The 12,171-nt window shown below is 41.1% G+C and overlaps 1 protein-coding gene across 1 annotated transcript; it reads left to right on the forward strand.

Moving 5' to 3' along the window:
• Nucleotides 1-4,045: 4,045 nt before the first annotated feature.
• Nucleotides 4,046-10,532, forward strand: prdm8b (PR domain containing 8b). Its single transcript, XM_023414325.2, has 4 exons — nt 4,046-4,442; nt 7,395-7,619; nt 8,141-8,372; nt 8,619-10,532. Exons 2-4 carry the CDS (start codon nt 7,401-7,403, stop codon nt 9,872-9,874), a joined length of 1,707 nt encoding a protein of 568 aa, XP_023270093.1. The 5' UTR covers nt 4,046-4,442; nt 7,395-7,400; the 3' UTR covers nt 9,875-10,532.
• Nucleotides 10,533-12,171: the final 1,639 nt, after the last annotated feature.

Genomic DNA, 12,171 nt, shown 5'->3' on the forward strand with positions numbered 1-12,171 from the left:
GAGATTTATTAAACAGCTTTGTTGGAAACAATAACTGTCAACATGTCCACAGCTGAGGACGTTGACGTTTGCGTGAATAACTGCATTTTTTTCCTGTGATGTGTTTACCCATCGAAGATCAATGCATTACTCTCTCGAGCTGCTTTTTTTTTTTTTCTTCCTCTGAAGCACAAAACATGCCTAATATTTGATGAGAAGCGGTGACAGGAAGACAATACGTCTGGGATGCAGCGCTGCCAGTGTCTGTCTGCTGAAAACCATTTTGCAGAAGCTTCTGTTGTCGTCCCCGTGACGCGCCGAATGGAAGAGAGGGAGGGGGAATTAACTTATCATTAGTAGAGAATTTTGCATCACAAGGAGAAGATTAAACATAAAGTTTAGTTCAGAAGTTGCTGCGGGTTTCTGTGAGGAAATATTCAAGAACGCCTGTTGATCCACGGTGAAACTATGGTCCTGTCAGAAACTCCTTCTATAATTGACGGTGGGGCATTGATGAGCACAAGATTGTTCCCACAAGATGCTACATGATGACGGTGAATTAATCATGGCGTGGGCACCAACCTGCGTTTCCTCATGTAGTATTTATTCAGCAGGTAATCTGACCTGATAAGATCTTCAGTTGGACAAGTTTTGTGCTAATTGTCCTGGATCTCGCTCTGTTGTTCTCGCTGGTTCCAGTCATTTCCAGTTGACGTGAAAGCTCCTGCATTGATTGCTAAGAGCAGTTAATGTATATTTTGTCATGTTAATCGATAAAATATGAGAATTTAAGAGTTGCTATGTCTCTAATTTGACTCACAACGTCCTGTAAAGTGTTCTCACTGTTCTGTCGTTATCTTTGTGGTTCTGACACAGGAAGAAAACGTCCATATTCTTAATCCGTCCTACAAAGCTCTGATTGACCTGGTTGTTGTTGCGACTGACGGAACGGCCTTCCATAAGAATGCCATTGGGAAATCTGGGAGATTCAGAGGACATGACCAAGGCTACGTACAGTAGTTGTAAGTATCTGTAGTGCCAGGATAGAAAGTCGATTATTATTATCGTTCCTTCATGGCTACAGGACAGTGACGTTGCTTAGACGTAGCTTAGCGTGTATGTATATACTACATGCTAACTGTGAGATGCTATTAAAACTGTAATGCTAATGTTAGCATGCTAAAGTTGTCACACTACTATAATTAATGTTAACAAGTTAAAGTAGTAGTGAGTTTTACTAAATGTTAGCCTGCTAAAATGATCAATGCTAAATATCCACTTACATGTACATTAACATGCAAATGTTAGCTTGCTACCTTTAGCACCTAGCTAATGTTACGTAAAAGCCACCATTAGGACATAAAGACTTTAATGGAGGCAACTATCAGTTAAACTGTAAAAGCAGAGTTTATTTCTCAATGTGTCATTTATTAATCGAGCATGTCAACTTCTTTTGTTTCACATCTAAACGTGGAATTCATTAGATTAGATTCATTGGATTAGCAAAACTCTTTTATTTATTTAGTCATCTCTATGTGAACACGTTCCGTTCCTCTGAAAATGAAATATGAGAGTAACGGCTGCGCGGCCTCTCCCCGGTGTCCGCCTGACATGTGAATATGGACTGAAGGGGGAGTGGTGTTCAGGAAACAACACACAGCTGTCACATTATCCAGATGATACACGGTCACACTTCTGTCTTTAGATACACAAACGCACAAACACACAAATACAAACCCTCCCAGCAACACCACACACTCCCTCTCTCACTCTGCGAACACACACACACACACACACACACACACACACACGTTTTCCTCTCATTTTCACTCACATTTCTTGCATCAGACATATTCTGACGTCCTTGTTGTATTTTCTTCTCTTTCTCTTGATTTCAGTGTTGAAACTTTAAAACTTTAACACAAAATTGAAAAAGAGCAGAGAAACAAAAATCGTTAATTTTATTAGAATTAAAAAAGAACTGGTCCACACTATAGGGCAGAGGTCAAAAGGGGGAAAAAACTGTAATAAATACTAACAAATACTTGAATAATAAATTTCCCTGAATAAAAAAATTCTCACTTTCGTATTTTCACATTGCATGAATACTTTTTTTTTTTTAATGTCGAAATTAGGCTCTGACAATTATCTCAATGTGGAATTATGAAAAATGCCCTGAAATTTAAATTAAAATCTAAATCTAAATCTTGAAATCTAAAGTTTCTACATTTTTTTTCCCCATTTTCTCAGGAGCCAGTGATACTTTTATTTTGTAATGACGTGTTGTATCATAACACATTTTGCATTAACAAGGGGGAAAACTTTGAGCATAAATCCATGAACACACTGATCCAGTCACAGTGTGAGATGACAAACAGCAGTTTTGTATTGAAAGTGTAATTTGAGCGAATTTATTCCTTCTCCTAGATTTGACTTCTGAGCATCGGGTCCATGTCGGGATGGCGTCAGCTGATCTGCACCTCAGCTCAACTTGACCTGCTTCACCTCTGAAAGGAGGAAGACAAAAGTAGAAAAAAAGAAGTGTAATTTGAAATATTAGGCTACTTCCTTTCTGAGGAACTTTGCTGGGTTCCTGCTTATGGTTCCTGCTCTATAGCTGACCGTGACCTTTGACCCTTCCTGTGCATGTATTGAGCTATATTCTTTTTCTTCTCCAGCACAACTAACAAAAGTGTCTTTTCACACTGATGAAATATTTGTATCACAGATTTTTGATTTGTGGTTGTTTGTCAGTTGAACTTAATTCAGACAGTGAGTTCATTCACATGAACTGACACATTGATTTGCGATGTTTAGTTGAATATAATAACTGATAAATATTATTTTGACATCATTTATTCAGTGTTTTGACTTTTCTTGCAGTTCATGTGTCAAAACAGAATTTTACACTTTTACACACAGGCCCTTGATTTTTATTTTTTATTCAAAAAGAGGTCATTATTTGTCCATGTTGCATTTAAAAATGCATCAAACAAACAAACACACACAGAAAATGGGGCCTATAAATCTTTCAACTTGACTTAAAAAACCTTTGTGGTGAGTTAACATCATCAACTTTTGTGAATCATCGCAAACATTTTCTTGTTTTCATCACGTTCTTTCTTTCTTCAGTCTTTAAGTGAAATGTAAATAACACAACTGATCTAAAATTTGAAAATAAAAGCCTAAAGACACATTTAATTAAGCCTACAGTAGAGTTAAGTATTAAGAAATGTGTAGTTTTTAAACTCTGGGGGAGAAAAAAATCTCCCAATATCAGCGCTGGGCTGCACCTGACCTGCAGCTCTCGTTTCCCCCTTCCATCAAACATATCCTCCATTCATTCGATGCAAATTATACACTGGCGCCCCCTAAATGAGCCTGAACACAGTACAGAGAGCAAGCAGAGGCAGAGGTTCGCTGCCTGTGACACTGCCCGGGATGCTCAGCCGCTCTGACCGCGTGTAGAGCCGGCTGGCACGGCGGGGAGGCGGAGAGCGAGCACCGCGGTGCCCCGGTCCTGTTCCGAGTCCACAAAGTACTTGAGATGCGGGTTAAAACCACAAAGTGAAGTCCGTCCAATTAGCATATATTTAAATAGATCATCAGCGTCACTGTGCGTAAAGTGCCGCGGTTCACTTTGTGGTTTAACGTGACACCTTAATACTACTGTACTACTACTGATAGGACCTGATAATAATAATAATAATAATAATAATAATGATACGGATAATAACAACAATAATGATAATAATAATAGGAAGAAGAAGATTTATCTGAAGCTGCATTTTAATTCCTTACTTTTTTTCCCCATAACATCCGACTCCTTAAATGCCACTTTATTGTAATACAACCACCAACTATTGTGATTAGAATTACAATAATAATGGGAGGGGGTGACGGCGGGATGGGGTGGGGTGGGGGGGTCTTTATCCCTCGTGCACGTCCATAAATCGCATCAAATGACAGTCGGCCAGTGAAGAGTTAAAGGGAGGAGACGGAGAGTGACACGCCTCATTGGGTAGATTATGTGCCGCAAACAAAAAGTGTGTGTCGGTGTGCCAGTCAGCCAGAGCATCGGGCCCCATCTGCACGCCTCTCTCTCTCTCTCGCTCGCTCTCTCTCTCTCCCTCTCTCTCCCTTTATCCGTGCAGCTCTCTCTACCCCGCTCGGTCACTGCCAGTGTCGGCGAGTATCTGCAGCAGCAGCAGCAGCGGCAGCAGCAGCAGCACTGTCACTTTCACCACACCGGGGGGGGGATGTACTGACACTACGGACCAGACCGGGAGCGCATCACCATCTCCATCACCTCCATCAGCCTCACCTCATCCCCCTGTTTGTTTTCGGGGCTTTTTTTTTTTTGGTGAGCGCGTGTGTTTGTGTTATTTTTTTCCCCGGGTTTTGATTCGCAACATCGCTCACGATTTGCTTGTGGATTATTGTTCCCGCTCATCGACGGAAAGGTAAGGCAGGTTTCTTGATGTGAGATGCAGAGCCGGGTGTGTGGTGGTGTGGATAGTTCTGAGAGAAGCAAGGAGGGAGGGAGGTAGGCAGGCAGGGAGGGAGGGGATGGGGACGGTGGGTCTGGGTTTGTTTTGCGCGGCACATGCAGCCACACATCAACCTGCACGCGCTGAAAGAGGCGCAGAAAGAAAAAGAGGAAAAAAACCCGCAGTTCAGTCCCAGCGCTGATTTAGGACAGTTTTCAGCCTGGCACGGCTTTAGCAGATGGGTTAAACACCCCCCTACCCCCCAACCCCCCTCCTCTCTCTCTCTCTCTCTCTCTCTCTCTCTCGCTCTCACACACACACACATACATCTCTGCTCACCCCCTAACCCCACCCGCAGTGGGTTTGAATGGGAGGGTGGCTGCTTTCCTGCAGTTTGTGGATGTGCAAACATTCCGCTCTTTATCTCCTATTTTCTTTCCTCTTTCCTCTCACGCGAGCCCGTGCCCGCGAAACATGGCTCGTTCAGCGGATGTTTCATGAGGCTTTATCTCCTCGTCCAGTGATGTTTGTGTGTGTGTGTGTGTGTGTGTGTGTGTGTGTGTGTGTGTCCCTCCCCTCACCCCTTGAGCATAAAGCGGTTCTGTGTTCTGCGCGGTGCCGGAAAACAAATCGTTCAGGGCTCGCGGGCGCAGCGCGAGGAGCCAGTTCGGGAAAAGCTCTCCGCTGCACCGCGCGCAAAATGTTCCAGTGAGAAGCTTCCTGCTGCTGCTGAGCCTCTTAGGGAGATATAAACGCTCCAAATCAGCGGGATTAAAAAAAAAAAAAAAACTTGTATTAACTATTGTAGATTATTTTAAATCAGATTTCCCCTCCTTTTTATTAAACAAACGTTGAAAAGAAAATCTGTGCGAGAAGCTAAAACCGAGGAGTCTCGCGTTTTGCGCGTGTAGTCGATTATCGTGGATGGACAGATGAAAAGCTCGTCTCTTCCCTCTAGTCATCATTAGTATGATGAGTGTAGTTGGTTATATCGGGTTATTTATTTCTGAATTGCTTCGCTTCGACGCGCAAAACCCCGGTTATCTCCCGATTGTGCGCACAGGAAAAATAAAACTTCAACCTCAACTATAAATTACTTTATTTTTTATTTTTTTTATTTTTCTGCTAAATGTTTTGCTTTATTTTTTTTTGCAAAAGCTGCGTCACGGTAGAAGTAGTTTGAGTGGTTCATTACACGTGATAAACTGTTAATAGGGGGAATTAAAAATCAAATGGCTAAAATGAGACAAGCTCGTGCTGTAGGCCCAAAAAAAAAAAAAAAGCGACAGTGAAGAGCTGTGATTTATTATTTTGTAATGTTAAGTGTCAAAAAATATTTAATGCAACAGTAATAATATTATTTCAACAATGTAGGAATTAATTCTTTAGGATATAAAGTAAATTAGAGCAGAGCTGGCGGCGCTCAGCTCCATTTAATTAATTTATTTTTTAGCCTTTTATAAATCTAATTTAAATGTTTTCCCCACTGCTCAGTGAGTGTAATTCACGGCTCAACGTGCATGTGTGTCAGGTGCAGGTTTCCGCGCTCGGTTTCTGCTGAATTGAACGACAGAGAAAGAGGAAAAGGAGGAGGAGGTGCAGGTGGAGGAGGAGGAGAAGAGGAGCGAGAGAAAGAGCCGCAGCCGTCTAAACACACACATTCAGAGGTTAGAAAAGGGAGAAAAGAAATAATTAACTGGTCGTGCTGCTTTAATTACAGTCTCAGAGGGGAAAGTGGTGGATTATGGTAATGAGGCGACATACGCTGCCGCTTGTAGAAAGGAGAGAAAGGTTGGCTGACATGAAATCACTGACTTTGACAGTCCACTTGAAACCCATTGGACATGCTCTCTTCATTGGACATGCACAGACCTCACAGCTACTGACACTCTGATTTTGATTCTTTCTTTCTCTCTGTGTTTTTTTTTTTTATCAGACCCTTTTATCCGATTCTATAAAACGACATTCAGCACTCAAACATGTCACTTTCAAATCTATAAACTCCTGACATGAGATAAATATGAACTCTATAGAATATATAATAATAATAATTAAAAAAAAACATCCTATAAAGCAAGATCACGTCTTTATGAAATCGCTCCTGCTTTACAAGTCACTTTAGGAATATTATAGGAATTTATCGTTTGTAAATCCGCCAATCATGACATTTACAGCTGCAGAGACAAGGCACAGGCAGCCCGCAGAGGCCTATTAATGATCGTATTAATGTTTTATAATATTAATATTAATGTCGGTATTCATAATAATAATGAAAACAGGCAAATTCAGTCGTAATCGACAGTTTATTAAGAATAATTAAAAATAAAAGTTCAAATTCTTTACATTTTTTCAAATATATGATAATAAAGCTGGACAGTAATAACAATAATAATAATTTGCATTAGTATTATTATTTGCCGAATAATAATAATTCGTATTATTATATAGTAATAATTTGTATCATTAATATTTGCCATTTTTTGGTGAACCATGATCTGCTTAATTCTTTATTTGCTCCACTAATTGACAACATTGGGAAACCGAATCATCAATATGCTGAAGGTGAAGCAGTCATGAACTTATTACGGGGTTTGAATTAATTAGAAAGCCTGGCAAAAAAAAAAAAAGAGGCTCCCAAACGACGCCCTCGACATCTGGTTTAGCCAATCTGTCTAGGAATAGATTTATTTCCTATCAGCAGACACAGTGGAGGGTGACACCACTAAACTACCAGTTTACACACGTTTAGGTGCAAATTTACAGCTTGATTTAAAAACAAAAAAAGCGAAGAAAATGAAATAAAAAGACAAAATTTCTTTTTCTTTCTCTTTAAATATATCACGGTGTATTTGTCTGTGGATCTCCTGGAGTGTCTTCTGCTCCTGGAGTCTCTGACGGTTCCGTGTCTTTCCCGTGTCCCCGCAGTGTGAAATGGAGGAGTCCAGCTCTCAGAAGTTGGTGTGGGATGGGGACGCCAAAGCGGTGCAGCAGTGTCTCACGGACATTTTCACCAGCGTCTACACGACGTGCGACATCCCAGAAAACGCCATATTCGGGCCTTGTGTGCTGAGCCACACGTCGCTGTACGACAGCATCGCCTTCGTCGCCCTGAAGTCCACCGACAAACGCACCGCACCGTACATCTTCAGGGTGAGTAGCTCTTCACTTTTCATTTTAATCATCTTTTTATATTTTATTTTCAGGCCTTAAATCCACTGTATTCAGTCTTTATGCTTTTTTTATTTATTTATTATTTTTTAAATGTTGCAGCAATACAGAAAGTAGCTGAATTAAAAATATATTTCTATACATGAGCAGCAATACCCCAATAATATAATGCTGGTAGATTTATGTGATTGTTTTTTTTAATTAAATAAAAAAGACCATTCACTCCAACAAGCCATTTACTGAAAATCATGTTATTATTTCTGCAGCTACAGCTGGATCTGCTAATACAGAGGCATGATTTTATTTCTGGTGAAAATGCTTTAAAGGAAAAATTAAAAAAAAAAGAAAAAAGCTATTGGTTGTTAATAATATTTGGTCTGATTTTCATTTATTTCAATATGAAAAATAACATTTTTAAGCAGGAAATTTGCCTGAAATTGTATTTTTGTTCATTAAATTGTGGTTGTTGTGTCTCTAAATGTGTCTGTATGTGTTGCAAACAGGTGGACACCTCGGCGGCCAACAGCACCTCAGAGGGCCTGATGTGGCTGCGGCTGGTCCAGTCGGCCCGGGACAAAGAGGAGCAGAACCTGGAGGCCTACGTGAAGAACGGCCAGCTCTTCTACCGCTCGCTGCGCCGCATCGAGAAGGACGAGGAGCTGCTGGTCTGGTACGGCAAAGACCTCATCGACCTGCTGCTGCTCAGCTCCAGCAGAGCGCCGGCCAAGAGCAAAGGTGAGCTCATACCCTCGCTGCGATGGCTCCCCGCTCTAACCACCACAGTGATCACAGTGTCATTTTGGTCACAAACAAACGTTTTAGCTCTGAAGCTTCTTTAAAAATGCATTTGTTCTGGAATTGGTTTCTTAATTGGTCAATTTGGGATGTAATCTCTTGTATTGTTGCATATTTAGATATAATGATGCTCCAAGGACAAATACATGCTAGACGATCTAATTTCCATCTTTCTCTTCCTCCCAGGTTCGTCCCACTACTCGTGTCCGGACTGCAGCCAGCGGTTCCAGTTTGAGTTTCCATTCCTGGCCCATCTCCGGTTCCGATGCACCAAGAGACTGCAGAGCATCACGGGGGCCGACGAGGAGCCGAGCAAAGAGAGCAGCACAGAGCGACCAAACACAACCCCGACCAGGACCAGCCCGAAGCTGGGCCGCTCCGACGGCTTCAGCGCCCCCCCGGACACCAACAAACCCTCCACAGACTTTCACAACCTGGCCAGGGATCTAGAGAACAACCGGACCAGCCCCCCGAGCGACAAGGAGGCCGAGATCTGCAGCGAGAGTTCGGGGAAGAGGAAGTTTTCGGAAATAGAGGACAGGGAGTGCCGAGGGCCCAGCCTTCCTCCGACCAAGTCTAAAGACGAGCTTGCGACGTCTGCACAGAATTACAGAGGAGTGTATGGCCTGGAGGAGAACCACCGGGCCTTCTCCCCACTGGGCTCCACAGAACCTGGCGAGGGCAAGCGCAGCGCCTTCACCGAGGTCAAGAAGTCACCCCAGAACCTCAAACACCACAGCAAAAACCTCCATAGCTCCAACGCTGAAAACAAAGATGGAGGTCGTCCCAGCAGCAACCCGTCGGACAAGCACCTTAACATCAGGCAGGTGCTGTCGGAGACCCAGCCACCCCAAACCTCGCCCATGGGCAGCGCGTTCACCTCCGTCAGCCAGCACGGTGGCGGCAGTGGTGGAGAGCGGAAGAGCGCCTTCAGTCAGCCATCTCGCTCCTCCTTCTCCCAGATCTCACCGCTTGTGATGCCGCCCAAGCTGCTGGACTGCCACCCAGCGGTGGGCGACACCATCTCCTCCTCCAGACTCTACCAGGCTGACCACCTTGCCGCCAAGCTGCAGGGTGCAGAACTGGGCGCCAACTGCCCCGTGCCGGGCGGAATGGCCAAGCAGAACCCCTTTGTGTACGCCACCGCCTTCTGGCCCAAGAACTCGGGACCTATCCAGCTTCAAATGCCCTCGGCGCTCACCCTCCTGCCGCCCTCCTTCACCTCCCTCTGCCTGCCGGCGCAGAACTGGTGCGCAAAGTGCAACGCCTCTTTCCGCATGACCTCGGACTTGGTTTACCACATGCGGTCTCACCACAAAAAGGAGTACGCCATGGAGCCTCTGGTCAAGCGGCGGCGTGAGGAGAAACTCAAGTGCCCAATTTGCAACGAGTCCTTCCGGGAGCGGCATCACCTGTCACGTCACATGACCTCCCACAACTGACTTTTAAAGACTGACAAGGGAGGAGCTTTTGTTTTTACAAAGAGGGACTGTGACCCCGCCTGGATTTAAGCACTCCGACTGGAGATAGGCCACATGAAAATACTAAAAACACCCTTTGCACTTGTTTTCACTTTGGACTTTAATCTTCTAATTCCTTTTTCGTCGCTTTACTTTCTCTCCCCTGTACAAATTGTCATGTTTTTGGGTGTATGCAAATGCGTTTTGACTTCAAAAATGAATCTATTTATGAAGCACTTAAAAAGTTTGAGAATAAGGGAAGATTTAAATATGTGTAAATGTACAGTAAGTTGTATTTTATATCATATAAATGCAAAACATAGAGAAGAAATACAAATGTAGTCACACGTCATGGTTTACAACGCAGCAAGGTTTTTCATGTCTACGTTAAATATGGACACAAAATTGGGGATATTATGTCAGACTATATTTCAGAGTGCATGTAATATTAAATGATATTGATTTAAGATGCAGTCTATACATTACAATGTAAATAATTTGTTTTATTTGAAATACAAAGTGTAATATTTTGTGTCAGTGGGGAATAGTTTCAGTGTTTCTTCCTTTTGCGGAAATTTACTACTTGATAGTTTATCTAATCATGTTGAATGCATTGACAATAAAATAGCTTTATTTTCAACTCTGGCCTTCCTAGATTTTTTGTTTATTTTTCAACTGGAGCTGAAATATATAATTTATTTATAATCAACGTCATTCGTCTTTATTTTGCTTTTATAAAATAAGATCAATATTACTTTTTTAATTGGGTAATATATAATTGGGTGGTATAAATTCCAAATATCTAGGTTTTTTTTAAATCTTTTAATTTTTGATTATTTTAATGTGAAACATAAATTTCAAATAGTGCCAACAGTCACTCTTAATTAAATACAATTGTATACAAGAAATTTAATTTAAAAATAATATAATATAAAAAATATGGCTGTTATATATAAATAAAAATATAATACATAAACGAACACTGGATGTCACCAGATCCATTATTATCATTATTATTAATATTATTATTATTATTGACATACGGATTTATTAAACGTGGACCACATACGTAATGAAGTCCTGCCCTGACAGGCTGCATAAATTATCTCTATTAGAGGGAGAGAAAAAAAAACATTCCCATATCTGAAGATTTAGTGTTTCCTACAGTTTAATCTTTAAAAAAAAAAGACAATACTGTATATTCTGTATTTTTCAGAATAAAGGTTTAAAAAGAGGAGAAATTTATTTGTAATTGTTCACATATTCAGTACAAAATGAAATGAGAAATGACAGAGAATAAAACATGCATCGTTTATCATTTGGGATTAATTTCTAATTAACAGATTTGATTATTTCTCACTTGTAGAATAAGCAGCTCATAAAATAACACTGCAGACAAACAACGTCTTAAAGCCTGTCACAGTTCAACAAACACACAAACACTTGAAAAGAAAAGAAAAGATCTGATGAAGGAACTCCTCCGACCTGCGGTGAGCACCACGAGCTGCCGCACTGTGCAGCCGCTGTGATAAATATAAAGAATAATCTACCAGCCGTCTGTCTGTGACCTTAACGTGTGTTATCAGCTTTTTAAAACCAAAGCCACGAGACAGGAGCAAAATCAACAAAACACTTTCCTGATTGAAGTATTTTCTATTAACAGCAAAGACGATACAAGCGTGTCTGTATCTGTGGATCAATAATCAACATTTACTGCTAATGACATAACTATGATTAATAACAATAAAACAAAATTAAAAAAAAGAATCAGTAAACCTGGGTGGAGAATATGTCCGGACAGGAAGGCGACAGGAAACGTGGAAAATGGTTCAACAGCGCCATCACGTGGTCGACACGTAAACTACACAACAGAGGAGCTCAGTGAGTGACCGGGAGATTTTCCAGCTGAAAACTATGTAGTAGTATATTGGAAAATACTATTATATACTGTATTTTCAATATAATAAAATTATTTATACAAGCTATGAAGTCATCAGAATCATCACGTGACTAATATTATTGATTATGGTGGAGTAAATTTAAACTCATCTTCACCAACAGACACTGAAATAAAAAATATTTTATTGTTTAAGTAATAGGGCAGAATTATGTGAGCCAAGCTCTTCCTCCAAGAGGACATGCTAAATAAATAAACTGCAATTTGTGCATCATCAATATCTTTTCTTTTTTTAATTATTATTTATTTGTTTATTTGATAGGGTATATATATACATATTAATGAACAAAACACACAATGTAAACGTGACAGATTGTGGCAA

This window comes from Seriola lalandi, unplaced genomic scaffold, assembly GCF_002814215.2.
Source record: "Seriola lalandi dorsalis isolate HSWRI2012SDOR001 ecotype SW California unplaced genomic scaffold, Sedor1 jcf7180002054524, whole genome shotgun sequence".
In the NCBI taxonomy this organism is placed as follows: domain Eukaryota; kingdom Metazoa; phylum Chordata; class Actinopteri; order Carangiformes; family Carangidae; genus Seriola; species Seriola lalandi.

Coding starts and splice junctions, on each gene's coding strand:
- prdm8b (XM_023414325.2), top strand. CDS start 7,401: ATGGAGGAGTCCAGCTCTCAGAAGTTGGTGTGGGATGGGGACGCCAAA. Junction 7,620..8,140: donor CCGCACCGTACATCTTCAGG/GTGAGTAGCTCT, acceptor TGTTGCAAACAG/GTGGACACCTCGGCGGCCAA. Junction 8,373..8,618: donor AGCGCCGGCCAAGAGCAAAG/GTGAGCTCATAC, acceptor TCTTCCTCCCAG/GTTCGTCCCACTACTCGTGT.